The sequence below is a fragment of the Castor canadensis genome, chromosome 13, assembly GCF_047511655.1.
Source record: "Castor canadensis chromosome 13, mCasCan1.hap1v2, whole genome shotgun sequence".
Classification (NCBI taxonomy): domain Eukaryota; kingdom Metazoa; phylum Chordata; class Mammalia; order Rodentia; family Castoridae; genus Castor; species Castor canadensis.
In genome coordinates, this window is record NC_133398.1 from 34,434,489 (window position 1) to 34,452,208 (window position 17,720).

Sequence of the window (17,720 nt, forward strand, 5' to 3'; positions counted from 1 at the left end):
ATTTCATGTACATTAGCGTTCACTCATTCCCCACTCCACCCCCAGCCCAGCTCCTGAGAACCACTAATCTACTCTTTGCCTGTGTGGATCTTTCTGTAACAAACTTTTCATATAAATAGAATCATAATGTATGTGGCCTTTTGTGTCTTTCTTATTCCACTTAGCATAATGTTCTCAAGACTCATCCGTGTTGTAGCACATATCAGGTACTTCATTTCTTTTTATGGCCAAATAATATTCCATTACACGGTTATTACACATTTTTGATCTGTTCATCAGTCAATGGACATTTTGATTGTTATAGCTACTTTTGGCTATTATGAATATTGCCGCTGTGAACACTTGTGCATACATGTTTTTGCACAGGCATATGCTTTCAGTTCTCTTGAATACATACCTATCCAAGAAGTAGAGCTACTGGGTCATATGGTAACTCTGCATTTAACATATGGAGGAACTGCCAGACCACTTGCTGGTTTGCACCAATGGCTGTACCGTTTATACTTTCTCACCAGCAATGTATGAGAGTTCCAATTTCTCCACCTCCTTTGCCAACCCATGTTATTTTCCACTTAAAAAAAAATTCTAGCCACCCTAGGGGGCATTGATGTATGTGTCCCTAATGAAGGATACTGGGCATCTTTCAGCGGGCTTTCCTGTATCTTCTCTGAAGACTTGATTGTTCAAATCTTTTGGCCAACTTTTAGTTGAGTTGTTTGTCTTTTTGTTGTTGGATTGTACAGAGAGTTCTTTGTATAGCCTGGATATTAGATCTGTATCAGATACAGATGGGGTTGAATCCTGATACATCCATTATAAATTGAAAATATAGAAGTTGAAAATGCATAGCTTACTACTGAATGTCATAGCCTAGCCCAGCCTGCCTCAAACATGGTCAGATCACTTGCATCAGCCTGCACTTGGGCAAAAGTGTCTACACAAAGCCTGTTTTATAACAAAATGTTGAGTAGTTATTAAATACATGTGTATATTGGCAGCACAGCACACTGTAGGGTGTGGGCTTTTCACCCTCGTGATTGCAGCGCTGACTGAGAGCCATAGCTCCCTGCTGCTTTAGGAGATGCTGGGTACCGCATTGCACCAGCTTGAAAACAACCAAAACTCAAAACTGGAAGTTTGGTTTGCATTGAGTATGTATTGCTTTTGTATCATTGTAAAGCAAACAAACAATACAAAACAACAACAACAACAAAAACCCATAAGTCAAACTATTATACTCTGAGGGCTGTCTGTACGTGATTTGCAAATATATTTTGCCATTCTGTGGGTTGTCTTTTCACTTTCATAATGGTGTCCTGTGCATTTGCTTTGGGTGTCATCGTTAAGAACCATTGTCTGACCCAAAGTCGTGAAGACTTCAACCTATATTTCCTTCTAACATTTTTATAGTTTTAGTCTTTACATTTAGGTCTTTTTAGGTCATTTGTCCTTTTTGAGTTAATTTTTCTAGATGGTGTGAGGTAGGGATTACCCTCCTCTAGAATGAGCAACAACCCTGGTGGTCTTCCCATCACAAAGCTGGGAGATCCTCCCTTCCAAGGGCCTTGCTTCCTGCTGCACTTGGTGGTACTGTTGACACTGGTCTGCCTGGTTACAGCCCCTGGTCCAGGTCCCTGGACACACTTCCTGGTCCCCTCAACCTCCTCCTATGGGTCCAGAGCCTATGTTGCCTTCTCACAGATCCACATCCCCAGGGGTCAGAGGCTTCTCTTAGAACCCTGCCCCCCTCCCCTATGGTTCCATTTTGCTGCATAAGAGAGTTGTCTCCTCATCCTCCTTATTAAAGCTTGGGGGAGGGGAGGCCCACTTCAAAGATTACTCACCCTCTGATGGAAAGATAAGCCTTTCAGACATTTCTCTTGTTAAAGAACATGTACCAAATTTTTAAAAAAGGCCTTCAGTCAAGCATCTCCTTCATTATCTTATTTTTTAAATTAAGTGACCAGATCTTGGAGTTTTACTGACTCTGCTTTTATTTACCTGCTTCCTAATTTTGCTTCTGCTTTTCTCTGTATTAATATCTTCCTTCTTTACGTTGCCTTTCTTTTTCTAATTTCTTGATTTGCATGGTGGTTTTTTTTTTACTCTTTTGGTTACCATTAAATGTATTTAAACAGGTTATCTTATCTTGGTTATAGCTTTAGACAAATTCCATATTTTTAGCTAAATAATATCTCATCCCCATTATAATAAAAGTTTTCTATAAGTTTAAAATATTAGGTACTTTCAGTTTAAAATAGGCTTCACTTCTCCAAGTACCAACATAGGAATACAATAATATCTATTATAAGCTGTTAGAAGTTAGCACACTTGTGTCAGGTGTGGTGGTGCATGCCTGTATTCTGGGAAGATTGAAGTTCAAGACCAGCCTGGGCCAAAAAAAAAAAAGATACCTTATCTCAATCAATAAGCTTAGCATGGTGGTACAAAACTGTAATCCCAGCTATGTCAGAGGCATAGATAGGAGGGTTGAGATACCAAGACCAGTCCTGGGCAAAATCATGAGATCCTACCTGAAAAATAACTAAAGCAAAAAGGATTGGGGTGCATGGCTCAAGTGATAGAGTGCTTGCCAGGCAAGCACGAGGCTCTGAGCTCAAACCCCAGCACTGGCAAAAAAAAAAAAGAAATCAGCTCACTGATCTGATTTTGCCTCTTTATAATTTGGGTTTTATTTGTGTTTGCACGGTGGATATTCTTTTCAGTTGTTAGAGATGTTGACTTTGTTTCAAAACTGCATTGCAATGGCCATGATTTTAGGATTTGAATCCATATCTGCCTGACTTGGATTGCTGTTGATCTATTTCCCCTGAGTTGTGTCTTTGATTGAGCCCTTTCTGGCTCAAGAACATCTGTAAATCATTTTTCAGGAAGGCCAGATGACTTTTGTATCCTACTGTGCCCTTGCACATCACAGTTTCTCTCTATCGCTTCTCCAGTGAATGACAGCTTATCTAGGTGCAGGTTCCTGTGATCGTAATCTTCTTCCTCAGCCTTCTGTAGACATGACATCCATGTTGTAATGGAGTCTGATACAATCTGATTTTGTTCCTTTATAGTTATCTGCCCCGTTGCAGTGCCCCCCGAGACACTCCCATACACACCCTCTACTGACTACATATAGGATCCTTGACCTTTGAAATTAAGAAAGAAAAACCTATCACACATCTGATAGTTGTGTTTCATTTAAAATATGATTACCATTTCCATTTGAAGAATCTGGTCTTTCTTCAGATTGAAAAAGTTTTCTTCTACTATATCTTTATTACTCTTTTGTTCTGGGATCTATTTTAGAAACACCCATAACTCATGAGTGAGTCTCTGTAGTTTTCCCTCTGTTATTATTTTCTCTCTGGTCATTTTTGTCTTAGTCTCTATTGTCCACATCCAAGAGAACAGCTCAAGGTCATCTTCCATAACATTGATCAGTGTTCCACAATTAGGTTCTGCTCTTCACTGTTTGTAATTGCTTACAGTTCTCATATTCAATAATGTAATCTATTTCCTTTCATTATTACCTTAGCTCTACCAAGTTCCTTTGAATTCTAATCTGTTTTATTGCAAATTCCATTTCGTACAGTTTACAGGCAAGGTTTTTAAAAATCTCCTTGAAGTATAAAGCAGACACTACAATTTCCTTTCACTTTTTATGGCAAATCTTTTTAGAGATAACATTCTTTCTCTGTTTATAATCCCTGTCTGCTTCCTTAATATTTCAGTTCCCATGTGCATTTCAGTTTTCAGTTTCCATGTGCATTTCAGGCCTTCTCTGACCTGGTGTTGTGTTGTGGCATGAGTGAATTCCCCTGGGGTCCCCTCATTGTTTTATCTGAGCACTATTGGGCTCTTCACCTTGACTGTTCCTCTGGAAGGCTGGATGGTGCAATTTCATATTCCCAGCCCAGGGACAAGCAGCCCCAGGGGCTGGGGAGCCATCTGGTGCTGTGGCATTTCTTCTCTGTGTGGTTTCTTCTTGGAGTTGGTGAGCAACTGCTCCAGATGTGCAGGGTGGCTCCTGGCCTCCTGCCTTGGCCCTTTGCCTGCAGTGTCTGGGAGATGTCTAGACCTATGACGGATAACTGGACCTGCATATGCTTTGCTTGTTCTTGGATCTGAAGGGTGGTGGGCTTCACAGGGAAGAAGGGGCTCTTCACGGGGTGGGGGGGTTCTGCAACCTCCAGTGGCCCAACCTCCCCTATAGCACTTGCTCGCCCATCAGAAGTGGTGCAGTCGGTCCCCTGTCATCACACCCGCCCTCCCTGAAGCACCATGCCACTTTCCCAGGAAGGAGAGCCGTGAGTCATCCTTCAGTCTGGTGCCTTTGGCATGGTCCCTTGCAGAAATTCCTCAAAGTTGCTGGCATATCGATGGTACGCTTTTCTCTTTCCCACGACTCAGGCAAACTTCCCCTATTTTTATTCTCCCTCGGTCCTATCTGTCACTTTCAGAAGGAGGTGTCTGAGGTGGGAGTTGGACAACTATGTAGCTTTGCCATCCTCCCCTAAAAGTTTCATGGTTTACAGCGCTCCCCATACTTTGCACATAGCTGTACGGAAATAAGAGGACTCCCGAGCGGCTTCTGTTCTGTGGCTGTCTTTTTAAATTTCTCGTCTCTGTTGGCCCTCACTGTATCTGGGTTGATACTTTTTCCTGGGCACGTTTCTTCTCCCTCTCTCCTCTTGATCAGAAGGGTTATTCAGGTGAGGGCTGAACCTTGCCAGGGACTCATCTGGCATCCTGAGCCATGTCCTGGCCATCACCAATATCGATGGTGTTCCCCACATCCTCCCTGCCCTGTCAAGGTTCTGACCTTCAAGCAGAAACGGCAGAAGCTGTTCCCCAGCCTCCTGCTCCCCATCCATCTCCTTCAGAAGCCTGGTGTTTCACCAGAGCGGTTTTGGATTCCTTCTGGCAAGCCCAGGCCCTCTGTGTAAGTTAGCAGCAGGTGGGGAGGTAAGGGAGAGGTTGACGGGGTGCAGAGGCTCCCCATCTCTGCTTGGCTGCCCGCCCCAGGAAGACAGCACATCACAGGATTTGCCATATCAAGTCTGTGAACAGCTGCCTCCCTGCCCTCCGTGGGGAGTCACCAAGCTCCACACAGCTGCTTCTTGGAGGGTGGTGCAAAGCTGACTCCCCCATTCATGGGTGGAGGAAGTGGTCTCCTGTAGAGAGTCCATAGTGGCCTTCCTGAGATGACACATTTTCAGGTTTAATACAAGTGGCACCATCATCATCGCCATGCCTCCCTGTCCCCAACCCCCATCTCTCTCTTTTTTTTTTTTTCTTAAGTTGCGGGGGTTTGAACTCAGGGCATCACACTTGCTAGGAAAGTGCTGTACCACTTGAACCCTCAGCCCTTTCTTGCACTTTTTGTCGGGCCAGCTTTAGGCATAAATCCTTCTATCTATGCCTCCTGCACAACTAGGAATACAGGCGGGAACCACTGGGCCCAGCCTCTCCACCTCTCTTTGATGGTGATGTCTCTGATTATGACCGTTGGCACTTACTGAAGGGCACCCATGGTGGATAGCTGATTTTCACCTTTCCAACTGCCTGAGGGTAAATTGTGGCTGTGCCCTTTTTATGGATGAGAAAGTGACTGGGGAATTTCCTTGCTCACCTAGTGCAGTTACAGCCAGCACTCCTGTCTGGAGCCACGGTACTCCTGAGTCTGTACTGTTACTTCTCTCCCACGGCCTCCCTTGATGGGAAAACAGAAGCACAGGCTCTTCTTCAGGAGTCTGCAAACTATGGCCTAGGGGCCAAATCCACCTCTGGTTTTGTAAATAAAGTTTTATTGGAACACAGCCACATCCACTCACTTGTGTTGTCTGTAGCTGCTTTTGCAATTGTAAGTGGGACCGAACCTGAGAGGCCAGCAAAGGCTACAGCATTTACTACCCCAGCCGTTCTCAGAGGGTTGCTTGCCCCACTTCACAGCGCAGACCATAAAAAGAAGAGACCTGAGGTGAAGTCACAGGTTCACTGCCTCCTAGCAGCGTGACCCTGGCAGCTGCCTCCGCCCCTTTGCCTCGCATCTTACTGATCCACAATTATGGGTCATAATTATGCCTTTGGGGGTCTATGGCAGTGGCAAGAGGAGTGACCTGACATGCAGGAGGGGCTCAGCATCTGAAGGACACTTGGAGAATGGACATCTCCGTTGTTGTCCCATCCCTTCCCACCTATCAGAGATGCTCCCCTTTGTACCCTGGATTCCTTTCTGGAATGTTCTGGCATTTCTGCCTAAGAAGCCTTCCTCTTCTCTAATGCCTGGAGCACCATGAAGTACAGATGCCCCTTAAGCTTTCCCCTTAGAACACCCAGGCGACGCACACCTCAGGTGGGAGTTCTATGGTCTCATTCATTCATTCAGCCCATGGCGACTGAGGCAGGCCACTGTGCTAGAATCTTGAGGGACTGGACAGGGCTTCCAGGCCCTCTTGTTGCTCCCAGCCCAGGGGCAGATGGGCAGGCTGACAAGGCATGTTGATAACTGGTGGTAATTGTAATGTTGGTGCTTCCAGGTTTTGGGCCCCTTTGGAAAATTCCACTCAGGCTGTGCAGAGTAGATAGCAGTCCAGAGTCTCTGGATTCTGCTCCTAGGAAGAGATGCTGTAAAAACTGCTTAGCTCAGCAAACTCCAAGCCCTGCTCTAGGCTGGCAGCTGCTCAACACCATGGTGCAGTGTCTACCCGGGACATGGTGGGCTCCCGCCCAGGACACACACTCAGCACCGCCCCAGGATGGGGCCGGCTCCTGGGCTCCAGGCCAGGGGAAGGGCAGACTGTCTTTCCTGACCTTGGGGAGCTGCGAGAGTTAGTTCCTTTCTTTCCAGGAGCAGCAGGGACACTGGGTCTTAGGAGACCTTACATGGAGTGCTGCCTCTGTAATGGATTCTCAGGGCTGCAGGTGACCTGAGGAACTTCCTCCCGTTATCCCAACTGGGCCAAGAAAGAGCATCCTGAGAGGAAGGAGCAGGACACGCAGGTGTTCAGAGGGCCAAGGCAGCTCACTGGAGAATCCAGGACTTCCAGGAGGAGGACTGTTTGCCATGGGGCTGAAAGGGTGAGCAAGATTTAGACCTGAGAGCGGAGGTCAGGAACTTGGGATGATTAGTTCAGGCATGGTTGGTGGTAAAAATGAACCATACAATATATGATAAAATGCTAGGCAAAGCATCAGGCTATAAAATTTATATTTTGATAATTACTACTTGAAAACTACTATCAGGTAAGGCCCAGGCAGGAAACAGATGGCATACTCAGACAGTTCAAGTGAGGAAAATTTACTTTAAAGGAAGTATTTGGGGCACAGCCAGAATAGCCAGGGCCAGTGCAGCCCTGGGGACTAGTAATGGTGAGTCAGGACCATCCCTGTGTCCTGGAGGGCAAGGGAAAGGAGGAAAAGCCACTGGACAGGGGCTGGAACCAATCCCCGGAGGAACTCTTAACACTTTCTCTGACCCCTCTCACTCCTGCTGGAGCATCCCATGACTCCTCAGACCCCTACTGGGTTCTCATCATTGGCTCTCTGACTCCTGCTGGGCTCTTAGCTCTCGGGCTCCTGTGCTCCCATTGGCCTTTGATGCCTGCTGGAGTGGGCCTCCTGTTGGCTCTCTTGACTCCTGCTGGGCTCCCTTTGGCCCTCTGATTCCTGCTGGGGCCTCCCATTGGCCCTTAGACCCCTGCTGGGATCCCATTGGCTTTCTGACTCCTGCTGGGGCTTCCCATTGGTCCTTGAACCCCTGTTGGGCTCCCATTGGCCCTCTGACTCCTGCTGGGGCATCCCATTGGGCAAGACAAAAGGGCAGTCTAAGAGCAAGGTACTGAAGAGATGCCATCCATAAAAGTAGCAGACAAAGCAGGAGGGTGTGGGTGAGGGTAAATGGAGACTAACCAAAAAGAGATGTTACACTAGTTGGGTTAGTGTGCTGGGCATTTGGGTAGTTTTGCTGCTCTCCTCCTTTCTCCAGACTTTCAGTGAAGTCCAGAAGAGTCTTTGAATCAAAAGGAGTGGAACTGGCCTGGGTCACTGCTAGGGTCCTGCCATCAGCTGCTTTCCTGCTGCTGCCCTTGGGTTCTCAGCAGGGGGTGTTGTCATCTCAGCACTGGAGGACGAAGAGCAGGTTTGGGCCAGGCTGACCCAAGTGTAGGGTGAGTCCCCTGTGAGACACCATACAGGGGAGTTGTTGGAGAGAGTCACCAGGAGGCAGGACTGGCAGAGGCAGAAACTGACCGTGAAGTTGCAAGAGACTTCAGCCACGCGTGTGGGGAGCTCTGGGGCTGGCGGTCCCTTCACACATGCCCCAAATCAAGGCAAGCAGGCTGGGACCGTCATTGAGTGTGGGCTGCCCTGGGGAAGGAGTATGACTTGGAATGAGGCTGCTTGCTTTAGTCGAGGGCAAATCTGGGCAGCTGGGAAGTGAGTATCTTCAGCCCATGGAATGTTCTCAGCGCCCGTTGGTGTCTATCCCAGTGCCCCAGAAGGAAGGAATTTAAACTGAAGGGCCAGTCACATTGGAGCATCCTGAAAGGTTTGTCACTCAACCCATGGCGATGGGAGGGGGCTATGTGGAGAGGTGTGGACATGTGAGACCCCAGCCTGCACATACTTGAGGAGCTGTCATGAAGACTGGGGGACAAGCAGAACCTCAGCGCAAGGACCCCAGTGGGAAACCACAGTTGGGGCTGCAGTAGAAGAGATTCAGGTGTCAGATGGAGGGGCAGGCAGGACTGCTGGATCCCAGAGGAAGCTCCGGGGAGCTCAACCCTGTGCCCCAGTCACGAGGACACAAACACATAGGACTGCCCTTGGGAAGTTGCCTACTTCTGCCCAGTGGTCCACACTCATCATGACCTCCTCCAGGCTCAGAACACTCAGCCTCCTACGTCTAAGCGTGGTGCCCCCTTGGGGTGCATCCCTTCCTTCTCTCACCCTTTGGAGTGCTTACTCTATGCCAGGTACTACACAGGATCCTGGAAACCAAACACAAGTACTGCCTTGTGCCAGTGGGGGAGGGGACGCAATGCCCCAGTGCTGTGGTCAGTTTGTGTAAGTCAGCTCTAAGTCCATGGGTGGGCTCGTCTGCCAATGCCTCCTGAGGTCAATGACTCCCCGATCCCCTTGTTCCCATTTTTTGTGAATGCCAGCTGTGTCTATGGCCCAGGCATTGCCCCGGTCCAGGCTTTGCCCATGTGCAGCCGATCTCAGACATGTTCACTCTGATGCTTGCCCCTTAAAACAGTTTCTCCCCACATAGGTTCAACTCCTGATATATGCTATGGGGAGCTAATTTATTTGTAGAAACGTGAAATCTAAGTGGCTCCATGTTTGCAAAGGAGTGCCTTCCTCCACACACACTCATCAGGTTTGGAAAGGTGGAAATACAACCACAAGAAGACGTTTCTACAGGAATTTGAGTGCATTAAAAAATGACAGAGTTGCACAGGTTGCTTCAGTGACGTTCAAAAAGGTCAGAGAATGGAGTGTTGAAGCTGCAGTCTTCTGGAACCGTGGGCATTAGAGGTGGGGGGGACACGCCTCCTGCATCCCAGCCAGCTCCTACTGGCACAGCTGGTGGTGGGGAGGTCAGTGTCCACCAAAGACACCACTCCATATCTAGACACTTCCTTTCTGTCCTCCTTCCCCTTCTTGCTTCTCCTCCTCTTCCTCCTTCTTTCCTCATCCTCCTTTTTCCCTTCTCCTGCTCTTCCTCCCTTCCCCCTCCTCCTCCTTTTTTCTTCTCCTCGTCTTCCTCCTCTTTTTCTCCTCCTCTTCCTCCTCCTCCTCTTCCTTCTTCCCCACTTCCTACTTCTCTCTCTATTCCTCCTTCTCCCCTCTTCCTTCATCTGTTCCTCTTTTCCTCCTCTCCCTCTTCCTTCTCTCCCTTTTTCTCCTTTTCCCCTTCTTCCTCCTCTTCTCTCCTCATCTTCTCCTCCTCCTCCTCTGGCACACCTCTGATGACAAGTTGCTCATTATCAACCAAAGATACCTGTCCATCATTTAGATGTTCTCTTCCTCCTGTCCTCTACTGTCCTTTTGGCTTTGGGCCTAATCTGCTTTCTGGAACCATCTACCCGTTGGCTTTCTCACTGCCATGGGGTGCCCAGAATGAGATGCCCTGTGTCCCCCATGATAGGCTTTCGGTGTTTCAAGTCAGCTATTACTTTCTGCCTTGGTCTTCTCTTCTCCCAGATAATTTTTTAATTAGCTTAAATTAATGGCAGTTTCTGGGGAGCTGGAGTCCCAGTAAAAGTGACCTGAATTATTCAAAGATTCCAGTGTTTCAAATGCCTGTTTATCCTAATTAGCATCTTAACTACCTCGTACCCTCAGCCTCTAAGAAACCCCATTTTAACATGTTCCATATTTTAATGGATTTTACTTGAATGAACTGTTTAATCAAGTGAAGACACATTTCATGAATGAATAGAAGTAAATCTATAATTATCTGCTTTAGTTAGGTAAGAGGAGTGACATTTTGCTCAATCCAGGACTATATATAGCGGGTGCATTTGAATGACAAAGTAGGTTACCTGGGCTTCCATAGGAGCGCTAGGAATTCTGAGCTCGTTTCTAACCTAATTAAAATGTTCAAACAGTTGTAAAATGCATGTGGTTCCATCCTGGCTCCCATCTGCACCTGGATTTCTGCCTGACTGGACAATTCCTCAGCTGGTGCAGGGGCCTCGTTAGGGAAGGGGTCCAGGGCACTGCAAGGTCACAGCTTTTGCTGCTCATTGGAGCCAGCCCAGCTGGGGACATGTGGTTTCAACATGGCGATTTGTCACTGTAATAGCTACTTCTCTCTTCTCCCTTCCTTACGTTTTCCCCCTCATGTCCTTCTCCTCCTCTCCCCCACGCCCTCTCCATTCTCTCTTCTGGCACACTCAAGACCTGCTCATGGTGCTAAGGCCAGGAGAAGAAGGATCTGAGATTTAAGACAAGGTATGGCTGTGGTGTGGGGCAGGAAAAGGCTGGAGAGGGGTCCCAGCTGCCAGGAAAGGTGATGCCCTGGACCCAGAGGAGGTGGGGACCCCCAACTGGGGGGTTTCCAGGCTAAGGGCCTTCCAACCAGGAGTGCAACCACCCTGTTGCTTTTGCCCCTGAAATCAAAGCCTGGCAACCTGAGCTGCTCACCAGAGTCCCTTGGAAAACCACTGCTACGTATGTCCTATCCCAGAGCCTCTGGCCAAGGAGGCCATCAGAGCATCCCAGGTGATGCCCACATGCAGCCTAGAAATTTGCAGGTGACAGCATTCCAGTAGACACCTTGTCTACAGCTTTGTGGAAGGGCCCCAGGCCAGAGCTGCCTCAGCTACTCCCCATTCCTCACTCATGGACACTGGGGAGAGGACAGATGGTTGTTTTAAAGCTGCTAAATTCTGGATCTGCTTTAACCCTAACTGTGGCGTTCTTCGAGTTTACCAGTTCCCTCTGCCACAGGACCTTTGTATGTGCTGCTTCTCAGACTAGAATCCTTTCCCCTGCTCTACCTCCTGGCCTCGGTCTGACACTGAACTTGAGAGCCTCAGTCTCAGTGGATTCTTACACACTCACCAAGAAAATCATCTGATTAATATCTCTCACCTTCACAATGAAAAAATACTTTTGTTCAACATTAGGCCCAAGTACTGCCGAATGTTGACAGAAGAGATATTGTCCCCGTGAGTGAGTGAGTGAGTGAGTGAGTCTGGCAGGAACAAGCAGATCTCATTCTGGAAAATTCAGGGCACTCGCTGACTATGCAGGAAGGTATTCAAGCCCAGAAGCCAAGCAGTGACTGGTGTCAGGTGACTTTAGCCCCAGGAATGAGCAAGAGATCACACCCAGAGGTCTGCAAAGGCCCCCAATACTCCTTCCATTGCCTTGATGGAGGGCAGGAATGTCCTGGGCTGAGGTGGGAATCTGTAGGGACAAAGGGATTTCACTGGCCTTGCCTGTGGGCAGCAGAGAGTGGCAGGGGACAGGAGTGTGGCACGGCATGTGACACAGAACCCCAAAGCAGAGACTGACCTGCCCTACAATGGGTTGAGGCAGGTAGTGCAGTTATCTGGTTAGCTGAAGTCTGGGAGGTTAGCAAAGCAAAGGTGCACCTGCGTATCAGCAGCCACGTTCAATGGCAAGGGCCAGCTCCAGAGCAGGGGGTGGGGGGCAGTTAGCCTGGCAGGTGGAGTGGCTCTGTAGTTCTCTCAGGCCTGGTGACCAGCATCCCCTGACAGGATAGTGGAACCCACTTCAGACTGAAAGTGGGTGACACGGACTCATTTATGCACGTGGGCCTTTCCCCTCCACCGCTCCCCTCTTCCTCCTCCAGCCTCCACTCCACTCCTGCATCTGTTGTCTGGGGGTAAATTCCAACACCCCGCATGTGGATGGAGGCTGAACACTCAGTCAGCTGGAGGGACGGAGCCACTGTGACAACTGCATTGAAGTGGCAGGTCCCTGTCACCCTCCTTACCCATCATCCATCCCATGCATCAGCAGGGAGGGAGGTGGTGTGGATAGCACCATTTGCTGCCCTCAGAGGTTGATCTGACCTGGAAGCATTTCCTCTCTACAGGCTGTCCCCACAACTTCTGCCTGTCCCTGGAGCCACCTGACTCTCGCCTCCTTTTAGAATGATCAGCTTTCCTTGAGCGTCTGAGTCCAAATATTCACATCCTCGCCTTTGGATCTTAGACTTCCAGGCTGCTCAGGAGCCCAGGGAACCCTTCGAGACCCGGCTGCCCTCCTCCCCAGCCTCCCTAAAGGCTTCTTGTTCCATTCCTAACCACACTTCTCTGTGTGTGAGTCATTTTGTCACCATACCTGATGAAAGGTAACCAGAACCAAGCCAAGTGTTCCAAGCTGTGGTCTGAGAGGGACAGACCAAAGAGGAATAGTCCCCTCCTTCATTCCAGATGTGACACCTTTTGCAATGGGGTTTTGCAATGCCTTCTGGTCTCCTAATCCAAGCAGGAAAATCCAAGTGGTTAAATTTTTTCACACCATCAGTCAGCAGCTTACTTCAAATTTCTGCTACTTCCTGTAAGATGGTGAGTCTCAATCTGCAGGGGCCTCACAGTCACCTGGAGGGCAGCTTAGTCTGGGTGGGGCCCAAAGTTTGCACTTCCGGTGTTCCTGATCCAGGGCCACACTTTGAGAACCACTGGCTGGGACCACACTGCCCAGTACACCCCACACCCACATCCACATAGCCCTCGGAGGGGGACTAACCTGTGTTGTCACAGAGCCTCCTTTCCCAGGTCACAGATCTGCCCCACCTGTTCTTCTCTGCGGTGCCCCACGACTTCTGCTCGCTCTTTGTGGACTTGGTCCTGTGGCAGGGCTGAGCTCACTTCTCCACAGTTTCCCCTTAGGCAGCCCAGAGGCCTGGTCCTTCCTCACCTTCCTCCTACTAGCTCTGGGAGCCTGCTCATAGTCATCTTTGCCCTGTCACCTGCATCTTCTGCCCCTTGTCCTCTCTCCCAGGTGAGGGGTGGCCTGCCCTGCCCCCAACCCATCAGCCTCTTTCTCTCCCCATCTCTTCCAGGGCATCCCAGCCTTTAGCAAATCAGGCTCTTGGTGGCTGCTTACTAGACCAATATTCAGAGTAGGGACCCTGGCTGCGTGTGTGTGAGAGAGAGACAGACAGACAGACAGAATTTTTCAACTTTGCCATGATGTAAAAGCAATGTGCTTGAAATTTTGAATTTTGATCTTTTCTAGTTATATTCAATATGATATTCAGTCTCTCACGAGGCTGGGCAGGGAACCACAGCTCCTGTTCAACCTTATGACCATGAGGGAGGCACTGAGACCTTCAGTGTCCCCTGCTGCTGAGCCTCTGTGCTCACAGATTGGGCATTCAGCGTGTTTCCACATACTCCAGATCTGGAAGGAAACCTAGATTTGCAGGTTTCCTTAGCAATTTTCTGCCAACGCATGGAAGGACCCTCCCATCCACATGTAAGGCAGGTCAACGTTACTTCTCCATGCTTTGGTTATGGATGTCCTTTATATATCTTTTTTTTTTTTCAGCACTGTGGCTTAAACTCAGGGCCTACTCCTTGAGCCACTCCCCCAGCCCCTTTTTGCAATGTTTTTTTTTAAGATAGGGTCTTGTGAACTATTTGCCCTGCCTGGCTTTGAACCGTGATCCTCCTGATCTCTGCCTCCTGAGTAGCTAGGATTGCAGGCGAAAGCCACAGGTACCCAGCCCAATGGATGTCCTTTACTGCCAACTTCCTCCACTTGCTTTCCCTAAAAATGTCCATTTGAAAAATATTTGAGTGAGCACAGACTCCTCACTGCTGAAGCATCTGTTCTGGCCTCTTCTGGTTCCCTACCCCTCAGAACTGTCCACATCTGGTGAGATCCAGAAGCATCTGCGGGGGAAGAGCTCTGGACTGGGCATCACCCCTTCCCTTTCCTTATCTGTGAAATTGGGGCAGGATAGGACAGCCTCTAGGTAATTCTGACACCTGCAGCTTTTATGGCCACACTAAGGCACACACATAGACACCCCGAGCCACTGTCATCCTTGATTCCTGCCTTAGGAATGGAAATGACTGTTCAGCCTGCAGTGCAGAACTCCGGTTTACAAAGCCATTCCATAACCTCAGTGGCTCTGCTGAGCCTTGAATCAACCCTGTGGGCTCTTTGCTGCATTGCCCCCACTTTTCAGGTGGAAAGACTGAGACGCAGAAGTGGGGTTGTTTTTGTAACTGTGAGTGCCACACAGTGGAGAGCCACAGCACAGCTGCACCTGCCCAGTGGTTGGGACACTGATTGGTGTTGCCTTCCCGGGGTCCCTGTGCACGTGTTCTGTGTTTAATCACTGCTATGATTAATCCAGCACACCCTGAGGACATGTGAAACTGATGAGGGGACCCCACCCACATCCACAAATGGACTGAAGCAGCAGGAATTAAACCAAGTAACCAGTCTCCAAACAGCCCTCAAAATAGAGGTGAAAACCACAGGTGAACAAGGCTCATTTTGACTGTGGCTGTCTCTTTCCTTTTACAAAACATTTATCACAAAGTACTTGAAGCATTCAGAAAAGCACAGAATAAAATAAACATCCAGGGACCCACTAGCCAGAGTTAATAAATGTCCACATTTTTCTCCATTCACTTCCTATTTCTTTTAAAGACATTCCCCTTCCTTGTTGGTGGCTTCCCAGTGGCCACAGACATTTGAGGCTATATTATTCAAAACACTTTGATCTGTACATCAGAAGGATCCGCTGGTTGTTGAAATCCGAAGTGCTTTTTAATTGTGGTAAAATATACATAACATAAATTTTCCCATTCTGAGTTTTTTTTAAGTATACAGCTCAGTGGAATTAAGTCACACTGTCACATAACTGTCGCCCCATCCGTCTCCAGCATCTTTTCATCATTACAAATGGAGCTCTGAGCCTATTCAAGGTCGACTCCCTGTTCCCCACCCCCACCCCACTGCCTGGAGACCAATGTCCTCCTTTTGTCCCCATGAATCCTGCTTCTCAGGAGCTTCAGACAATCGCCATCATAAGGTTCTTGTCTTTTCATGTCTGCCTTTTTTCTAGGTCCATCCATGCTGTAGCATGGAACAGAATTCCATTCTTTTTTTTTAGGCTGGCAATATACTGCTGTATGTGTAGACCACAAGTTGTTTACTTACCCAGCCATCAGTAGACATTTGGGTTGTTTCTACCTTTTGGCTGTTGTGAGTAATGTCACTATGAGCAGGAGTGAGATACTTGCTCAAGTCATTGCTTTGGATCATTGGGGTGAGCCAATGGGATTGCTGGATTAGATGGTGATTTGTGCATAGTTGTCAGGGGAGCCACTGTTGTGTTTTCCAGAATGCTGAGCCCTTGTACATACCCCCCCCACCCCCTGGGCAATTTGCACAGGCTCCAATTGCTCCTAGTCCTCAAAGCTACTTGTTGCTTTCTGGTTTTTGACAATTGCCATCCCAGTGGGATCATCTTCCTTTAAAGAGGAAGAAACAGAGGCCAAGAGAGGCAAGGAGGTCATTTGTTTGTCAGACAAACAAGTCAGTGACAGAGCCCTGGAGACTGGGTCTCCTGACCCCCACCTAGTCCTTGCTACTTAACTACACAATCCAGTTTCTGTCACTCTGTGTCAGAGGACACCTAGCCCGGCTGCCAGCCAGATATATACTTCAGGTTTATTTGATTTGAGCCTTACCAAAAAACCAAAAAAAAAAAAAAACCTTCAAAACAGTATCAACATTTTAAAATGTTGATTTTATATTGTGAATGCCTAAATTTCTGATTTCTACAACTTCCCCTAATGGTAGTGATCCTCCACCATGTTCTAGCACGGCAATTGAGTAGCAGCTGCTGTCTTTAGAGGGGCCACCAGTTTGCTACAGTCCCCACCACTCTCTAATGTCCTTTCACACTGACTGCTGTGCACACTGGCTGGCCCTGGTGACACTGGAGTTTGCAGCCTCTGCCTTCTGAGCACAGAGGTATCAGTCACTCGGTATGCAGAACGTCACAGGCTGGTTTCATGTCTTGATTTGCTCCTCTGTTCTGCACTGTCTTCGCTATTCACACTAAGAGTGAGGTAATATTCCAAATGCATTAATACAAAATATAAACAAAGACATTATTGGATAGTCTAACTTAGAAATAGGGTGAATGCCAGCCAGTGTCCCCCTTAGTCTTGCCTCTTGAAGGAACTTTCTGGACAACTTGGCAGACCTGCTCCTGCCTGTGTGTCACACTGTTAGCGAGGTAGACTTCACCACCAGAGTCAGTCTCTCAGAGTGACCCCCTTCTGAACCGACCCTCCTGTGGCTGCCGGCATACCCACCCTCTGCTTTCTTTTTGCTGACAGGTGAGGAACGACCTGACCGGGGTTCTGTATGGGGAGGACATCGAGATCTCAGATACTGAGAGCTTCTCCAATGACCCCTGCACCAGCGTCAAAAAACTGAAGGTATGTGTAGCTGCCCACGGCCCCAGTGATGCTCCAGGGTTCCCCAAAAACCCTCACTGTGAAAGAGTCCAAGTTCATTTCTACCTTGGCATCTCAGGCTCAGGAGAAGCCCCCAGGAGATGGCTTCCCTGGGTCTCCATTGCTTGCTGTCCAGCACCGGTCAAGGTATTGATTGCCAGGTGCACCGCCCATCAGACCTTCCACAGCGATTGGCTCTCAGCCTCACCTGCAGGGCTCAAGCTAGGATCCTTTCTGTTTTGAAGGGATTAGAGTGAGGCGCTGTCTTGCCCAAAGTCCCCAGCAATGAAACACTGTTGTTGGCAGGGACTCCCCTCTAGTGACAGTCACTCTAGGAGCAGATTAAAGTCAACTAGAAGTCCCCCAGTTGTACATAAATCTCTACCTTTCATCTGGCCACTCCCACACCTTTTATGTGCCGACCCTTCTCCTGGGCTCCCAGGCACCATCACACCAGACCTTATCCTCAAGTTGCTCACAGCAGGACAAGGAAGGCAGGCATCTAGAAGAGGAAATGAGGGAGCTGGGAACAGAGGCAGGAAGCAGCTCATCCCACCTGCAGGAGGGTTCATACCTGGTTCTGAGGACTAGAGGGCATTGGAGCCAGGCCTGCAGCTGCTGGCCAGGAAGGAGGACTCACGTGCCAGGGTAGCAGGCAGGCTCCTTTATGCCTGGGAGCCATAGGGATTCCACAGAGCCTGTTGTGTCAGGAGAGAGGTGCCAGGGACAAGGCTG

The 17,720-nt window shown here is 48.7% G+C and overlaps 1 protein-coding gene across 1 annotated transcript in view; it reads left to right on the forward strand.

Moving 5' to 3' along the window:
• Gabbr2 (gamma-aminobutyric acid type B receptor subunit 2) overlaps positions 1–17,720 on the forward strand; it is a 342,858-nt gene that overhangs the window by 152,093 nt on the left and 173,045 nt on the right. The window contains exon 4 of the mRNA XM_074051393.1: positions 16,866–16,967. Coding sequence (XP_073907494.1) covers positions 16,866–16,967 — 102 coding nt within the window. The remainder of the gene's footprint in view (positions 1–16,865; positions 16,968–17,720) is intronic.